The sequence below is a fragment of the Garra rufa genome, chromosome 18, assembly GCF_049309525.1.
Source record: "Garra rufa chromosome 18, GarRuf1.0, whole genome shotgun sequence".
Taxonomy (NCBI): Eukaryota; Metazoa; Chordata; class Actinopteri; order Cypriniformes; family Cyprinidae; genus Garra; species Garra rufa.
The window spans coordinates 18941513-18960009 of record NC_133378.1 but is presented as its reverse complement, the minus strand read 5'-3'; the positions used below and the strand labels follow the sequence as shown (position 1 = coordinate 18960009).

The 18497-nt window shown below is 36.0% G+C and overlaps 2 protein-coding genes across 3 annotated transcripts; both read left to right on the top strand.

Moving 5' to 3' along the window:
• The first annotated feature begins 1399 nt into the window (after window positions 1-1399).
• Window positions 1400-5549, top strand: cav4b (caveolin 4b). The gene is made up of 4 exons (XM_073823790.1): window positions 1400-1649; window positions 2830-3014; window positions 4508-4695; window positions 4789-5549. The coding sequence occupies exons 2-4, from the start codon at window positions 2835-2837 to the stop codon at window positions 4937-4939; spliced, it is 519 nt and encodes a 172-aa protein (XP_073679891.1). The 5' UTR covers window positions 1400-1649; window positions 2830-2834; the 3' UTR covers window positions 4940-5549.
• Window positions 5550-6779: 1230 nt separating this feature from the next.
• On the top strand, window positions 6780-16797 carry ikbkg (inhibitor of nuclear factor kappa B kinase regulatory subunit gamma). Of its 2 annotated transcripts, XM_073822992.1 has the most exons (15): window positions 6780-7026; window positions 8717-8904; window positions 8989-9281; window positions 9366-9437; window positions 9649-9828; window positions 11518-11579; window positions 11773-11820; window positions 12146-12248; window positions 12356-12471; window positions 12555-12707; window positions 12812-12902; window positions 13683-13826; window positions 13956-14092; window positions 15587-15660; window positions 15835-16797. In XM_073822992.1, the coding sequence occupies exons 2-15, from the start codon at window positions 8721-8723 to the stop codon at window positions 15996-15998; spliced, it is 1821 nt and encodes a 606-aa protein (XP_073679093.1). In that variant the 5' UTR covers window positions 6780-7026; window positions 8717-8720; the 3' UTR covers window positions 15999-16797. The 2 variants fall into 2 exon arrangements, with proteins under 2 accessions (XP_073679093.1, XP_073679094.1); XM_073822993.1 differs by lacking the exon at window positions 11773-11820.
• The last annotated feature ends 1700 nt before the right edge of the window (window positions 16798-18497 follow it).

Genomic DNA, 18497 nt, shown 5'->3' with positions numbered 1-18497 from the left:
ACTGGACTTGTTGCACAGGTGGCATCCTATCACAGTTCCACGCTAGAATTCACTGAGCTCCTGAGAGCGACCCATTCCTTCACAAATGTTGGTAAAAACAGTCTGCATGCCTAGGTGCTTGATTTTATACACCTATGGCCATGAAAGTGATTGGAACACCTGATTCCGATTATTTGGATGGGTGAGCGAATACTTTTGGCAATATAGTGTATATGGAATAAATGCTTTATGAAAGCAATAAGCCCCATGAAGCCATGGTTTACAGTGAATTTACAATAGCTAAGGGAGTTTTAGGCACTCCGCAATGCCCCTTAGCTGTTACAAATTCGCTGTAAACCACAGCTTGGGACTTACTGCTGTAATATAGGCTATTTTTATGGTATTTGTTAAGATTTTGAATTAGATACTATTTGTACTTTCAGTTTTTATTTAATTTTTAGTTTAAGTAATATGTTAACTTTAGTGATTTTAGCGTTGCGCCTTATAGCCAATCAAACGTGTTTCTGTTGAACTTAGGAATGCATCGGCCAATCAGAGGCGCTTAGATTAATCAGCGCTGAAAACGCCGGAGCTGTTGATGAGTACGCATGCTCGCCTGATGGACAAGCGAACAACGCAGTGGAGGTATGATGTAAATAAAAGATTAATTTCATAGTTTCAGTGATTATAACGGGAGCTTTTGCATAACTTGTGCTACACTAGACGAACATCATTGACCTACATGTTTGTCTATGAAGCCAGAATGTGACGTCCCCAAAACGAAACAAAAAACGTTTTATTTTGTTTTCTATATCCATATTAATAATCATTATTTACAATAGAAAGAGCAGTATTCTATGATTTTTGTTATAATATTGCAGCCCTATGAGCTCCTGTTTTTTCCGTCTATAAATTATATGTAATTTTAAACAGTTACTTGATTAAAGTAATGGACTAAATTTAAGTATTTTACATTAAAGACAAAAAGACAGTTGTTTTTATAACAATAAGCTGATGATAAAAATTGCCCTCACAAATGCCCCTGGAAATCAATTCCATTGATTTATGAACTATCCTATTAGATTCAATGATCATTACTTCTTAGTCAAATGGGCAAGCAGTATTATTACAGAGTAATTACAGTAACATTTTAATGTTGCCTAACAATATCAACACTGTGTAATACAAAATGTAATGCCATGACAGGCTTTTTAAGTGTCTGAATATTTTTGAAGCCCACTGTGTGTTTCCTAAAAAGTATAAATGAGTAATTATTTTAAACGTCACATGATATGAGAAAACTGACTGTGTGAAGAGGGTTAGCCTGTCTTGTAACCTGAGCAGTGGTGCTCTCTCCATTCCTCTCCCTAAAATAACTCTACGCTCAGCCTGCTAATTCTTCACTGGGCACAGACACTTCCACACACCAAACTATGGCAAAGAACACAAGGCTGAGAGAGTGAGGTCACACCTCCACACTGAAAGACGGTCCCCTCCTGTTCCCAGTAATAGTTTGATACAGGCCACATTTTCATCTGTTAGATGTGGACAACAAGAATTTGTGGAGATTGGTGGTGTCTGTCAGATAGATCAAAACTGTTGCTTTTAAAGCTGCTTTTTTGACCTGCACAGGATTACAGTTTATTTTTGGACCAGTGCTATTGAATAGGGTAAGTGATTCATTCATGGGTATTACTAAATTGAATAATATATACTTGTAACATATAGTTGATAATACTAATAATCATGTTTAATTACTGTTAAAAATTAAATGCAGTCTTTCAGTTTCTTTTCTGCACATTGTTTTAAATACTAAATACTTTTTGATTTCTTTTTTAATGAATTGATTTATGAAATGTCAGATGTTGACATTAACATCCATACAGTACTGATGTGTTCATTTCATCACTTCTCAGTCAGTGAACCATGTAGTATTACGGTTGTATAATGTGTAAATATAGTAAGCAGGAGTTGCCAGGGAGTGTCTTGTCTGATTTGAGTTTATATTTGTCCCGAGTTGCATGTAGTTTGCCAGGGCTGGGACCCACTAGGGGGCCTAAGCACACTTCCGAAATAGCTCAAAATGATTGAAAAACATGGTTAAAAATCAGCAAAAACAGCTAAAAAAAGCTAAATGTACGCTGAAATCATTTTTCCTTTTTAAATTTCTTCCCTTAAAACTGCCATTTTACTTAGAGCATTAGTTCACTTCCAGAATAAAAAATTACTGATTATTTACTCATCTCAGTGTCATCAAAAATGTTCATGTCTTTCTTTCTTCAATCGCAAAGAAATTAAATTTTTTTGAAGAAATCATTCCAGGATTTTTCTCTATATATCGGACTTCAATGGGGATCAACAAGTTGAAGGTAAAAATTGCAGTTTAAATGCAACTTCAAAGGGCTCTACACGATCCCAGCCGAGGATCTTATCTGGTGAAACAATGTTTTTTTCCCAAAACAAAAATGTATATGCTTTTTTTAACCACAAATGCTAATTTTGCACTAGATCTGCGTTGCACTTGACACATTATGTAATGACGGATTGTTTCGCTGGATAAGACCCTTATTCCTCGGCTTGGATCGTGTAGAGCCCTTTGAAGCTGCACTGAAACTGCAATTTGGACCTTTAACTTGTTGATCCCCATTGAAGTCCACTATACGGAGAAAAATCCTGGAATGTTTTCCTCAAAAAACTTAATTTCTTTACGACTGAAGAAAGAAAGGCATGAACATCTTGGATAAAATAGGGGTAAGTAAATGATCAGGAAATTTTCCTGATCGTTCATATAAGCCCTGTTTAGTTCTGCACTCATTTGAGGATGCGTAAGGAGTGTGATCTGCTTTGCAGTCAATATGATGTCTGACGAGTATTTGGTGGAGTGTAATATTCATGATGATGAAGAAGAAGATGACGATGATGATTATGTGAAGAAGATCCACCCGTCTCCGCCTCCACCCCCACAGTTCTCCTCCACCCCGTCCCTCACTCAGGTTGATATCAGGGATCCCTGTGGCGTCAACAAACACTTGAAGGTGAGCACAACTGTCACTCCTTCCCCCGAGGACAAACATTTTAGGTTACAGTGAGGGAAAAAATTATCTGATCCCCTGCTGAATTTGTACATTTGCCCACTGACAAAAAAATGATCAGTCTATAATTTTAATGGTAGGTTTATTTGAACAGTGAGAGAGAGAATAACAACTAAAAAATCCAGAAAAATCACATTTAAAAAAAAAGTGAAATAAGTATTTGATTCCCTATCAATCAGAAGGATTTCTGGCTCCCAGCCCCAGGTGTCTTTTATCCAGGTAATGAGCTGAGATTAGGAGCACTCTCTTAAAGGGAGTGCTCCTAATCTCAGTTTGTTACCTGTATAAAAGACGTCTGTCCACAGAAGCAATCAGTCAATCACATTTCAAACTCTCCACTGTGGCCAAGACCAAAAAGCTGTCCAAGGATGTGAGGGACAAGATTGTAGACCTACACAAGGCTGGAATGGGCTACAAAACCATCGCCAAGCAGCTTGGTGAGAAGGTGACAACAATTGGTGCGATTATTCACAAATAGAAGAAACAAAATAACTGTCAATCTCCCTCGGTCTGGGGCTCCATGCAAGATCTCACCTCATAGAGTTTCAATATAGGTCCCCCTGCTCAAGAAAGCACATGTACAGGCCCGTCTGAAGTTTGCCAATGAACATCTGAATGATTCAGAGGAGAACTGGGTGAAAGTGTTGTGGTCAGATGAGATCAAAATCAAGCTCTTTGGCATCAACTCAGCTCGCTGCGTTTGGACGAGGAGGAATGCTGCCTATGACCCCAAGAACACCATCCCCACCGTCAAACATGGAGGTGGAAACATTATGCTTTGGGGGTGTTTTTCTGCTAAGGGGACAGGACAACTGCACCGCATCAAAGGGACGATGGACGGGGCCTTGTACCATCAAATCTTGGGTGAGAACCTCCTTCCCTCAGCCAGGGCATTGGAAATGGGTTGTGGATGGGTATTCCAGCATGGCAATGACCTAAAACACACGGCCAAGACAACAGAGGAGTGGCTCTAGAAGAAGCACATTAAGGTCCTGGAGTGGCCTAGTCAGTCTCCAAACTAAATCCCATAGAAGATCTGTGGAGAGAGCTGAAGGTTTGAGTTGCCAAATGTCAGCCTCGAAACCTTAATGACTTGGAGAGGATCTGCAAAGAGGAGTGGGACAAAATCCCTCGTGAGATGTGTGCAAACCAGGTGGCCGACTACAAGGCCAAGTACTAAGTCATGTTTTGCAAAGGGATTCAAATACTTATTTCACTCATTAAAATGCAAATCTATTTATAACTTTTTTGAAATGTGTTTCTCTGGATATTTTTGCTGTTAATCTGTCTCTCACTGTTCAAATAAACCTACCATTAAAATTACAGGCTGATCATTTCTTTGTCAGTGGGCAAAATCAGCAGGGGATCAAATAAAATTTCCCTTACTGTATAAGTGAAATAACATGCCACTAACTTTCTATCCATTGTGACACCAGATAGAGTTTAGCGACGTATTGGCCGAGCCCGCGTCCACACGCAGCTACGACCGTGTGTGGATATACAGCGGCATCGCCTTCGAGTCCATGCGCCTGTGGGGTTACCGCTGCCTGTCAGCGCTGTGTGCGGTTCCTCTCTCTTGTTTCTGTGGTTGCCTTTTTGCCCTACTGGCCTGTATGCACATCTGGTATGCTAAATTTGGCAATTATTTATGATATCTGTTACATAAATAGAGTAAAAAGGTTTTAATCAAAAGTAATGTCACTGTTTCTTGCCGTAGGTGTGTGATGCCATGTATTCAGGTGTTTCATACCTGCCTGCCCTGTGTGAGGTCATTGTGGATGAGTGTGGTTAATATCTTCATAGCTCCATTCTGCACATCTGTGGCTCGCTGTTGCAGTGGCATATATGTGGTGTTCTCTAAAGAGTGATGAAACACAGGAGGAATTTGAAGAAGCTTGTCAAACTGCTTTCCTCTCAATTACAAAACCAACCATGAATCCTTGGAATACCTAAATGGATTATTTGCTACTTAAAGCTGTGTTTAGACATTAAAGGAAGAGGAATGCATTTTATGAAACAGATTTTTAATTCAAAAAAGTTTAATTATTTTAAAATTTTTATGTAACAAATTCTGCATAGGTTTGTCATATACGAAATTACAGTACCTTTTTTCATAGAATCTGTTGATATTTGTTTTTTTTTCCTGATGTTTGATATAATGAACAACTGTCATGTTTGTCTGTTTTGATAGTTCCTATTTCATAGGCTACATGTATTTGATTAAATCAACCATTTAGCCTGCATCTTTATACATACATGCTGTAAGTTCTCTTATTTACAGTATTTAGTGTCATCATTCTAATATGCTGATTTGGTGCTCATGAAACATTTCCTAAATGTTACCAGTTGTGCTGCTTAATATTTTATTTTTTCTCTAGAATTCTTTAATTAAATGTTTTTATTTAGAAGTCTTTACTGTCACTTTTGGTTAATTCAGTGTGTCCTTGCTGAATAAAAGTATTCTTAAAAAATACTGACCTCAAACCTGCATAAAATAAATCATTGTTATGGAACACTCAATTTAATTTTACCATCCGTTGCAATAAATATATTTCTTTCTAAAGGATGCATAGCATGATGAAAACTCAGTGTTGTGACGGTATAATCAATTTGATCAATATGTATATATATTTGATCAATATTTACACTTTTCTACTTAATCAGTTATCGTTTTTCTATTATCAGGACTACCAATAAATGTTTGTTTGACAGACAGCAGTGTTTATAGATAAAGTAAACCTAATAATCTAATCTAGAGGTCTAATAATAACATTAGTATTAATGGTAATAATATGAATAATATTCGTAATGCATATAGGCCCGTATTATGTCATTGCTATAGTTTATAGTTATTATCAGTGTTGGAGAAATTACTTTTATAGGTAATGCATTACAATATTGCGTTAATCCTTAAAAAAAGTAAGTAATTGCATTACTTAGTTACTTTTTATTAAAAAAAGCCCTTTCACACCAAAAGTGAAATGAATAAGCCTCAGGCTGAAGGAAAACTAAGTTCACATTTGTACAGTAGGACACAGGAGAAGAAATGTCAAAATTTTTCATCAATAAAAAAGTAAGCACAAATGTTATTTATCTAGTAATCTTTGCTTATTAGTATGGTTGAAATGGTTCATCGAAGGACAGCAGCAAATACATTGGTTAATTTAATAGGATTAAATCCATAAAGGACATTTGTGTTATTTAACATTTAATAATTGCACATTTGCATTAGCTGTGATTCTGAGTTTCCTAATCTTTTTCAAATTTAGTCTAGAACTACAGTAAACGTGTTTACATGGCACTCAATAAGTCAATAAATAGGAAAACAAAGTAACTGGCGTTTGAAAAATTGAAAAGCATTGAAAAAGCAACTCAGAATATTTACTTGTAAATTAAAAATGTAATACGTTACTTGTTACTTGGTAAAAGTAATCTAATTGCATAACTCGCGTTACTTGTAAGGCTTTACCCCCATCACTGGTTAGTTATTATTGTGTTAAAACATTAATAATCTTTACTAGTATTGGTCGTAAAAAACAAACAAACATTGGTGGGTTTTCTGTATTCTTAATAAAATAAATAAATAAATGACCTGAGGACATCAAAGGTTTTGTACTGGTAATAACGAAACCATCAAATTTACTTGTGACTTTTTACTCTAATTTGTCTTCCCATAATTCCACTACCCGGAAACTGCGCAGAGTGTGATGAAGCGCGGAAGTATCGCGGGGGAATTCCTCGAGTCTGTACCTGTCCGAGCTCTTCTGGACGTTTTTATTTGATTCACTTTATCAAACGCGATTCTGACTTTCCAGCTCGGTGAGGCTGAAGATGTTTGCCGACCTTAGCGTCTATGGTTGACTATAAACCGGGCCGTGTTTCCTTGGCGGAAGACCGACAGACAGTGGATCTGTGTTAGCGCAGTTACTTAAACACTGTGAACGGCTTAATAAAGGTAGTAATTACATTCCTATTACATCCTCCGATATATAAATCACATAATTAATGTATGTCTAATAAATTTGACTCGTGTTAGTGTGTGGTTTTGAATGTTTAAGGGGTTTAAATGCGCTGATGCTAGTCACGTCATTAGCTGAGTAACATTACGTCTGTCAGGAACCTGTAAACAAAACATTGAATATCAGAATTTCAGAAGATTTAAGATGTTGTTTAACACAAGCGTGTAGATAAAAACTAAATATCAGCACAATATTAAATTTAACAGTGTTTTTGAACTGTGTCTTTGAAATCAACACCGCATTGAAAAACTGTAAACTATTATTGAAGGGAAAGGATTATGAAACTGTATGGACTATGTTTTGATCAACTTTAATATGGTTGGAGTGATTACATTTTTTATTTAATTTTCATATAGCGTTGTTAAGGGCAGAAATGTCAGTGAACCGCTCTATTTAGCCCTCGTTGTAAAGTGAAACTGTTATTAAAACCGGAATTCATCGGTGACATTTTAAAAGAACATAACTAGTAATAAAATATATTCCAGCCCTGAAAAAGCCATAGAAATGAATAGTATTGTAAAAAAAAAAAAAACTTTTTAGTATTGTATTGTATTGTAAGTATTGTTTAAAAATAAATAATTGTTATTGTTAACAATTTAGAATTTGAGAAACTACAATAAGGTTCATTAGTTAACATTATGTAACTACATTAGTTAACATGAACTAAGAATAAACATTACATTAATTATTAATCATTTACAGCATTTACTGTATTTTTTATTAATTAACATGAACAAAGATTAATAAATAGGGTTATAATTTTGTTCATGTTAGTACATTAACTGCTGTTAACAAATCAGATCTTACTGTAAAGTTTTAGCAGAATTTGTTAACATTAGTTAACTAATTATAAAATATACGTCATATTTTAAAATGTATTAATCTTAGTTAATGTTAAAAACAACTATTTACTAAACAATGTTAAAATCTAAAGTTGTATATGTTACAATATTATTTAAAATAGACCTGAGCTGACATTGAAGTAACAAATAACAATTGTATTTTTATTAACTTTATTGATTGCATAATTACTAGTGCTGGGCAATGATTAATCACATCCAAAATAGGTTTTTGTGTACATAATATATGTGAGTGTACTGTGTATATTTATTATGTGTATATAAATACACACATGCATGTATATTTTTCAAAAAAATATGTCATGTTTATATATTAAATATGAATATAAATATATATGTAAATATTTTTAAAATACATACTGTATGTGTGTACTAACATGAACTAACAATGAACGACTGTACTTTTATTAACTAATATTAAGAAAGATGCTGTAATAAATGTATTGTTCATTGTTTATTCATGTTAGTTAATACATTAACTAATGTTAACAAATGACACCTTATTGTAAACTGTTACCAATACCTTATTAAAATCAAAAGTTGTATCTGTTAATAACATTTAATGGACGTAAGCTAACATGAACTAACAATGAATAGTTGTATTTTTAAACTAATAAAGATGAATTAATACTTTAAATACCTCTAATAAATACGCATTGTTTGCTGCATCAGTTGCTGTGAACTAATTCAATATCCTTATCCAACAATCACAAACAGAGTTTCAGAGCTTCAGATGTTAATTATTGACTGGTCTTCTTTCTCTCAGGATCATGGTCCAGCCACAGCCATCAGGTGGTTGCACTCTGCAGTGGGAGCTGACTGGAGAGGAGACTGTGGGTGCCGGAGGTCAGGGGTCACTGATGGCCAGTTCACAGGGGTCTATGAGGGTCCCTCCTGAATTAGCGGGAAATGAAGTGGTCCATAGACTCATAACAGATAATCATCAGCTACGAGGTGAGACTTGAGAGATTGCCTGTGCCAGACTCATTGCCTATTAATAGCATAAACGATGCATAAACAATTCTAAATGTTCCACAGAGGCTCTAAAGCGAAGCAATGATGCCCTCAAAGAGAGATGTGAAGAGATGGAGGGGTGGCAGAGGAGGTCGAGAGAGGAGCGCGAGTTCCTGAGCTGTAGATTTCGTGAGGCCAGAGCTTTAGTACAGCGACTGGCACAGGAAAACCAGAGCTTGTTGGGACAGCTCAACCACAGCATCAGTCAAACAGGGAGTCCAAGTGTCGGCATCTCTAAAGAGACTGGAAATCAAGGCCAGGACCAAGAGCTGAAGTGCACTAATGTAGAAAAGAATGTCCTCATGGACTCACCAGAAGTAGGTCCAGTAGTAGTAGCATTTGAACCTTGTTAATTTGAATTAAATGAACTGATTTTTTTTTTTTTTTTTTTCATTGTGCAGGTATTAAATGAAGCTGTACTGACAGACCGAGCTGAAGGAGACGCTGACAGACACACAATGCCTCAAAGTTTGGTAATTTACCATAAACGTCAGGATGTGAAATGTAACAATGCATTTGTTCGTACAACAAACAGCATATCAGCATTGCTAATCTGCTTTGACTTCTTTTGGGTGTGGTGTGTTTTATCCTCTTCGTTCATTGTGTTAAAGTACAATCCAAACATGGCTAAAGATCAAGTCAAGTATTTAAGTATTTCATCTTTACAAATCTTTTTCACTTCAGCCTGCTGAGGGCTCTAATGAATTTCTGAAACTGCTGAAAAGCCACAAAGAGAAGCTGGAGGAAGGGATGAGGGCAATGAGGAGGAAGAATGAGGAGCTGGAGAAAGAGAAGGCAGAGAATGAGAAAGAGAGAGAAAATCTCCTCGCCACTGTGGAGCAGTTACGCTCCAAGGTCAATCAGGTAGAGCGTTTATTTTCCATTTGTTTATTGATACAATTATCAATTACAATTAAATGCCCAACAACTTTTCACTTTGATCATTTTTAATCTGTAAAGGATTACTCCACTTTCAGAATCCTGATAATTTGCTCACCCCCATGTCATTCAAGATTTCTTGTCTTTGTTTCTTCAGTCCCGAAGCAATTATGTTTTTTGAGGAAAACATTCCAGGATTTTTCTCCATATTCTGGACTTCAGTGGTGCTCAGCTCAAGGTTAAAAATGCGGTTTCAGTGCAGCTTCAAAGGGCTCTAAATAATCCCAGCCGAGAAATATGGTTTTATCTAGCAAAACAAATTTTTCTTTAAAAAAAAACACAAATGCTCATCTTGTCTAGGTGCACTCCGGTTCAAGACAGTTAGGGTCGAAAAAAACTACCATCTCATTTTCTCCAGCTTCAAAATTGTCCAACATTGCTGTTTTATGGGATGGGAGTTTTTCGAAATACCCTAACTGAATTGAACTGGAGTGCACAGAGTACCCATGCAGAGCTAGACAAAGATGAGCATTTGAGGTTAAATATATTGTTCTAATCGATCATTTCACTAGATGAGACCCTTATTCCTCGGCTGGGATTGTGTAAAGCCCTTTGAAGCTGCACTGAAACAGCATTTTTAACCTTCAATCCGTTGATCCCCATTGAAGTCCACTATATGGAGAGAAATCCTGGAATGTATTCCTCAAAAAAGTTAATTTCTTTGTGACTGAAGAAAGAATTTTTTTTTTTCTTGTGGAAATTCTACAGTGTACAGCATTTATAATAATTACCAAATTATTATTAAGATCAGTTATCAATTATATACACTACTGTTTGGCTTCAGTAAGATTTATTTATTATTTTTTCACCAAGGCTGTATTCATTTACTCAAAGATACAGTGAAAACAGTAATATTATTAGAATTTAAAATCACAGAGATAATTTGGTGTTCAAGAAATATTTTTTAAAAGGAACCATGGTTTTGAAGACTTGATATATCGTAAATTATGTCTATTACTAAAATATGTAGTAGGAACCCATGAAGGATTTACATTACATTACATTACATTACAGAGCTTACAGGTTGCGATTGATATAAGCATAGGCTTAAACCAAATACCATTGTCTCCCCCCCCCCCCCACAATGATTCCAAACGCCCTTAGAGATTGAGTGACAAGCGTCAGCATTTTCGCATCCTGCCAGGATGGCATCTAGCATTTTTTGCCTTGGGTCTTTAGTAAGTTTTATTCGTCCACAGGCATCTTCCCATTTTTTTTCTCCTCTTCTTATCGCTAGGGAAGCAGTGAAGACTTACATTGCTTCTCTTGGTACCCTTTCGAATGAAAATTATAACCAAAAGCCAGTAAAAATAGCAAAAGGTAGTGCCAGTAGCTCACAGAGTACGCCATTGAAATAATAGTGCCCATAGTCAAAAATATGTATAAAACAAAAATGTGGATATTTTAAGTCTTTTATGGGTTTTCTACTACATATTTCAGTAAAAGACCAAAAGACATACAAGCCCAGACTTCCCTTTAATGTTATCAACAGCTGTGTTGTTTAATATTTTTCTGGAAGCCGTGATACATTTGTTTAAGAATTCTTTAAATAGAAGTGTTACACAATATCTATATATCTAATTTCAGTTAATTGATTAATCATCTGTTTATTAGAATGGCGGTGTTACTGAAGAGTCAGTCCAGCAGACATGTGCTCTCACCGTTCCTGCAGAAAGGTACTCTCAGATGTTCAGTTTACACTGCTCTCTCTCCCTGCAGGCTGTAAGGGGCTGATAATGATCCTTCCTCAACTCTGCATGCTTGAATTGTATTGTAGTAAATCTCAAAGTGCTTTGCTTCCTTTCTTTTAATGTGAATGTTTGGAATATCTCTTTTCTGTCTTCTGTCTTGACCCATGTGTTTGCTTAGCTCTCACTTGGCTAAACTAACTGAGCAGCTTCAGGCTACACAAGGCAGGTGAGGGGAACTATATCTCACTGTGTGTGTGCTAGAGTGTCCATCCCCTCATTGGTGTTGCAAGAACACAGTGTCTGTTACTGGAATGAGACAAATGCATTAGTAGTCAAATGTTTGTTTGAATTTAATTTGAACGTTTGAATTTGTTTAACATGAGTTTTGGACATTACATATTCCTCATACTTTCGTTTTTGTGACTTTTTCAATAAAATGTAGAGAATACTGATAATAAGGAATAAATTGGTGTTCAAACTGGTAGTACATTTGATGGTGAATTTCAGTAAGATGGATGGTTGATTCTGTTTGTGTCTTTGCTGTGATTTAGATACAGGGAGCTCCAGGAGAAGCTGGACTGTCTTCAGAAGAGCTCTGTTCAGAGAGACAGAACTGAGGCTCTACTCAAACAGAAGGAGAAGGACTTTGTTCAGGTACATAAATGCAGATACAACCTGGCAAATGCTGCTTCTTTCTGTGCCAAGCTGTGGCAGCATTTGTAGTAGTGAGGGATGAGTGATCATCATCTTTGTGTTTGTAGCTGACAAAGGATAGTGAAGCTCTGAGAGCTCAGGTCACATCTCTTCTCGGTGAGTTGAATGAACGGCAAAACTGGCTGGAGAAAAGCGAAGCAGAGAGACGAATTTTAGAGGATAAGTGAGTGAATCTCTTCGCTTTTGTTCATGTGTTTATGTATGAGAGTTGTCAGCTGTATGTACAAGTCCTGTTTGATCTTCCAGGTTGGGCAAGAAGATCGGAAGCCTGCAGTCCTTAGAGAGAGACATGGAGCAACAGAAGAAGCAGCACAGCGTGACCGTGGACAATCTGTTACTGCAGACACAGAACCTAGAAACTGCACTGAAGAACGAGAGGCTCATCATAGTGGAGGAGAGGTGAGTTAGATGGATGGAGAGACCTGTTCAAATGCAGCTTCCTTTTTTTTCATTGTTATGGTTGTAACGGTAACCCACAAGTCCTGTTGCTATTCCTCATCTAGGAGGAAGCTGGCCCAGCTCCAGCATGCGTACACATGTCTGTTTCAGGATTACGACAAAAAACTCAAAAGTGAAAAGCAAGCCAATCACAGGGTAGGTATCAGCTGTTTGTTTAGTTTTTTTAAATGTTATATATAAACACACACACACACACTATAGCCATTTCTACTTTATTTAAAAAAAAATGTAACATTAACAAATGTGTGGGTCAGTGATTATCACACAACTGTCCAGATATCATATAAGAGAAAAAATAGACTCATAAAAATCTTTAGTAGTTCTTAATATAAAATTATAGTTAACACAGTTGTTTATTAATATTTGATAAGTTTAAAGCAAAGTCATGTGGTGAGGCATTATTTTGTATTAGATGTTTAATACGAGTATAGTACATTTTTGTAATTTTGTTATGTGCTATCAGTTTTAGTTTTATTAATTATAGTAATTAATCTCAGTTAGTTGACAGGGCAACATTTGTAATTTTCCATCTAATATTTATATTTTATTGCAGCTTTTTCAGTTATTGAAACCTATTTGTAATACTTTTAGTTAACACTGATATGGTGCAACGAACATACAAAAAAGACATAAAATAATACACTTATGTCAGTAAAACCTAAATAAACATTTAGTAATAATTCATGATATTTGTAATAAATACTTAAAAAAACAATTTTAGATCTAAAATGTTTTCAACTAGATTTTTGAACTAGATTTTAAAATACATTTTTGCTCCTCTTTATTGTGGACACGCTTATTAGTCATTGACCCACGTCTTAATTGAAATGTTACAAAACTGTTTGTGGTGAGCACTTTTGAAAATAGGTCAGTGTATGGTTAACACTATAAATTTGTTTGGTATTTCCATTTCAGAGTGGAGAGGCAGATACTCTAGCGAACAGATTAGGAGAAGCTGAGAAAGCGCTGGCCCTAAAACAGGATCTCATCGATAAACTCAAGGAGGAAACGGAGCAGCTGAGAGCTGCATTAGAGACTATACCAGTGCTGAACGCTCAGGTGAAGATAGCACCTGCACATTCATGTTACAGAGCTCTCACTTACTTAGACTTAAGCTGTTATAAATACTTGTTCAGTATGCATGCTCCATATAATAACACAAACCCAATCGCACATTTCATTTTGCAGGCAGAAATCTATAAGATGGACTTCCTGGCTGAGAGGGAAGCCAGAGAGAAACTCAATCAAAAGAAGGAAGAGTTGCAGGAGGAGTTGAGCAAGGCTCTAGCCGAGATAGACAGACTCAAGCAAGAAGGAACCTCACGGTACAAAAAGCAATGGACACAGTGACTACTATATGATATATGTTACTAACGTTATTAGAGATTAATTTAATTGAATTTAAATTAATTGATATTGGTCATATTGGATGTTTAATTGCTAATTTCCTTAATTGACTACAGTTTAACCATCATGCCCCCAGTTTCACAGACAAGGCTTAAGCCTAGTCCTAGACTAAAATGTAAGTCTGAGCTGTTTCAACTGAAAGAAACTTGCACTGACTGATCTTAAAATATATCAGTTGAATTTTATCCATTTTTCATACTGAACACTATAATATTGTGATGCCTAAATGTACTTTCATTTAAAATAATGGTTTTTATATTTTTTTAATTAATTTAAATCAAAAAGTATCAAGTTTTTTTATATTACTGTAATATTCATAATAATTAATTTTACGATATACCAATTAATTGGTCAAATGAAATTGAAATTAGTCACACACACATACACACACACACATATATATATATATATATTAGGGCTGCACGATTAATCGCACGATGTTGTGAGGCGCATTTAGTCAATGAAGCCGGTACTTTGATTAGTAGTAAATCTCCATCACGTGCGTTCAGCACGCGCGTTCAGCGTTCGGCAATTAATGCACAGAGGCGTAAATCACTGACAAGCTACGCCAAATCGCGCTCAAAATCGCATTCGATTTGGCGTAGCTTGTCAGTGATTTACGTCTCTGTGTATTAATTGCCGCTCCAGCTGAACCCACGTGATGGAGATTTACTACTAATTAAAGTACCGCTACATTGACTATATATATATATATATATATATATATATATGCCAAGTTTCTCTGCAGACTGCCTGATGTTGTTTTTGAGAATTTTGATATATTGCTCCTTTTTCATGGTGCCGTTTACTGTGATTAGGTTCCCTGGTCCACCGGCTGAAAAACACCAACAAAACATTAGGTTCCCACCACCATGTTTGACAGTGGAGATGATGTTCTTAGGGTTGAAGGCTTCTCCATTTTTACTCCAAATGAAGGCTACATCATTGTGGCCAAACAATTCAATTTTTGTTTCATCTGACCATAAAACAGAAGACCAGAAGTCGTTGAGTTGATTAAAACAGCTGTTCCAATGAATCAGGGTAATTAGGATGCTTTAGAACAGCTCTGACTATTTGGAATGGTATAGAACTTTGGATTTTCCCATAGACTGTGACAGTTTGCAAAGGGTATGAATAATTTTGGACATGCCACTTTTTGTTCAAATGTAAATAAAAGCCGAGAAATATTTTTTTCCACAATGATGCCTCTTGTACATCGTCTTATTATCTTTTGGGAGAAGCCTGTGTCATTTCCGGTCAAAAAAAAAACCTTGCTGGTTGAATAAGAGTAACTTTAAGAATTTGCCAGGGGTATGAATAATAATTTCAGGCCTGACTGTATATATATGAATATTTGCTTATAAAAGCCTCCAGATGTCCAAAAGTTACGATTGAATGTTGTTTCCTTGCAGAGCTCGCATTGAGGAGATGCAACAGAGACACTTGGAGGACTACAGGCCACGTCCACACCCGCCTCCTCCAGCTGGTAAAACACCTCTTTTATCAACTAAAACATGCGATTTCTTTCTTTTGTTTTTAATGTAATTGTTGTTAGCTTCACTGACTACATGGCAAATGCAATAAGTACGTCTTATAGTACATTATTTTAATCTTTACCAATCATGTTTGGGGTCTCACTTTGAAATTTCTGCTTTTGAAGCACCTTTCGCAGGAGCAGCCATGTTTAACCCAGCCCAACCTCCATCGGCACGCAGAAGAGATGATGAGCAAGACGGGCTGCCTGATTACTGCTGTCCTAAATGTATGTATAAGGCACCAGACATGGACACCCTGCAAATACACGTCATGGACTGTATCCAGTGAGAAGAAGACATCTCTTGACACCTGAGTGAACTATAACAGGAAAATAAAAACAAAAACAAAAAAGGAGAAGTGAAAGTCAAAAACATACTAGAGAAAAGAACACAAGACCTGTCTAAGGACTTTGAACATTTAATCCTGCTGCAGATTGACTTGAAGTAGACAGATAGCAAATGTTTAGCATATGTTTTTATCGTGTGGCTATAGAGCAGCCACCATGTTTCTGTACACTTAGTGTGTGTATCTCTTTACAAAAAAAGCTTATCTGTACTGCCTTTCTGTGACAGCATAGTGTAATGTACTGCACGTGTGAATGTTTGTGTCCGCTTTATGTCTGCACACATCTGGCAGTGACAATGTTTCCTTTATACCTGTGGTATTTGTTTCTCTGGATGTACGCACTCTTGAGGATTTATGCCCGCCTGTATTAATATTGTGTATTATCAGCCAGTGAATATGGAAAAAACACAACTTTGTACAGACTATTGTTATGGAGAGATTTAATGAAATAAAATTATGAATATGAGGAGGATCTACTCTTAACTTTTTTTGTCAAATATGTACTGCATCCCCCAGAAGACTTTTGTGTGCTTTCAAATCACTTACATTTGTGTGAAACTTCTTTAAAAGAAAGAGCTGTAGGAGAAGCTGAACAAGGCACTAGTCGAGATACGCTGTACAAAAATAATAATTATTATTATACCAATTAGATTCGATTTTTTTGTTTTTATTTTAATTGCTGGTGCTGTCAAATCGATTAATTGCAGTTAATTACAACCAAAATAAAAGTGTGCTTATGTGTGGTTGTGTACTGTGTATATATTTAAGAAATTTGTTATGTATATATATATATAATGTAAAGCATATGTGTGTGTGTGTGTGTGTGTGTGTATGTTTTTTGAAAAGGACATGTATGTGTGTGTGTATATATATATATATATACACACAAGCATTTTTATACATTAGTGCTGTCAAATTGATTAATCATGATTAATCACATCAAAAAATAAGGATTGTTTTTTACATAATGTGTGTACTGTGTATATTTATATATACAGAAATACATACATATATTAAAGAAATGTATATTTATGTACAAATATAAATCACATACAAATATGAATATGTATATACATGTAAATATTTCTTTCATTTATTTGTGTGTATTTATACAGTGGTGTGAAAAAATGTTGGCCCCCTTCCTGATTTTTTTTTTTTTTTTTTGCATGTTTGTCACACTTCAATGTTCCAGATCATCAAACAAATTTAAATATTAATCAAAGATAACACAAGTAAACACAACATGCAGTTTTTGAATAAAGTTTTTATTATGAAGGGAAAACAAAATCCAAACCCACATGGCCCTGTGTGAAAAAGTGTTTGCCCCCTAAACTTAATAACTGGTTGGGCCACCCTTAGCAGCAACAACTGCAATCAAGCGTTTGCGATAACTTGCAATGAGTCTGTTACAGCGCTGTGCAGGAATTTTGGCCCATTCATCTTGGCAGAATTGTTGTAATTCAGTCACACTGGAGGGTTTTCGAGAATGAACTGCCTTTTTAAGGTCATGCCACAGGATCTCAATAGGTTTCAGGTCAGGACTTTGACTAGGCCACTCCAAAGTCTTCATTTTGTTTTTCTTCAGCCATTCAGAGGTGGTTTTGCTGGTGTGTTTTGGATCATTGTCCCACTGCAGAACCCAAGTTCGCTTCAGCTTGAGGTCACGAACAGATGGCCGGACATTTTCCTTCAGGATTTTTTGGTAGACAGCAGAATTCATGATTCCATTTATCACAGCAAGTCTTCCAGGTCCAGAAGCACCAACATGCCCCAGACCATCACACTACCACCACCATATTTTTACTGTTGGTATGACGTTGTTTTCTGAAATGCTTTGTTACTTTTACGCCAGATGTAATGGGACACACACCTTCCAAAAAGTTCAACTTTTGTCTTGTCAGTCTACAGAGTATTTTCCCAAAAGTCTTGGGGATCTTCAAGATGTGTTCTGGCAAAACTGAGACGAGCCTTTATGTTCTTTTTGCTCAGCAGTGGTTTTCGTCTTGGAACTCTGCCATGCAGGCCGTTTTTGCCCAGTCTCTTTCTTATGGTGGAGTCATGAACACTGACCTTAACTGAGGCAAGAGAGGCCTGCAGTTCTTTAGATGTTGTTGTGGGGTCTTGTGTGACCTTTGGGATTTTGGATTTTGGTGAGTTTGGATTTTTTTTATCTTCATAAAAAAAAACTTCATTTAAAATCTGCATGTTGTGTTTAATTGTGTTATCTTTGATTGATATTTAAATTTGTTTGATGATCTGAAACATTAAAGTGTGACAAACATGCAAAAAAATAAAAAACACCACTGTATATGGGTCAAAGATGTTAAGATGTCCATGTCAAAAGAAATGTTCAAAAGTGATTTTTATGTCCATAGAAAGCACATTAAATGTAAGTGTCTGCTTTTAAGGTTTCAAATAGGTTTTTGAAGAATAAAAATTTGG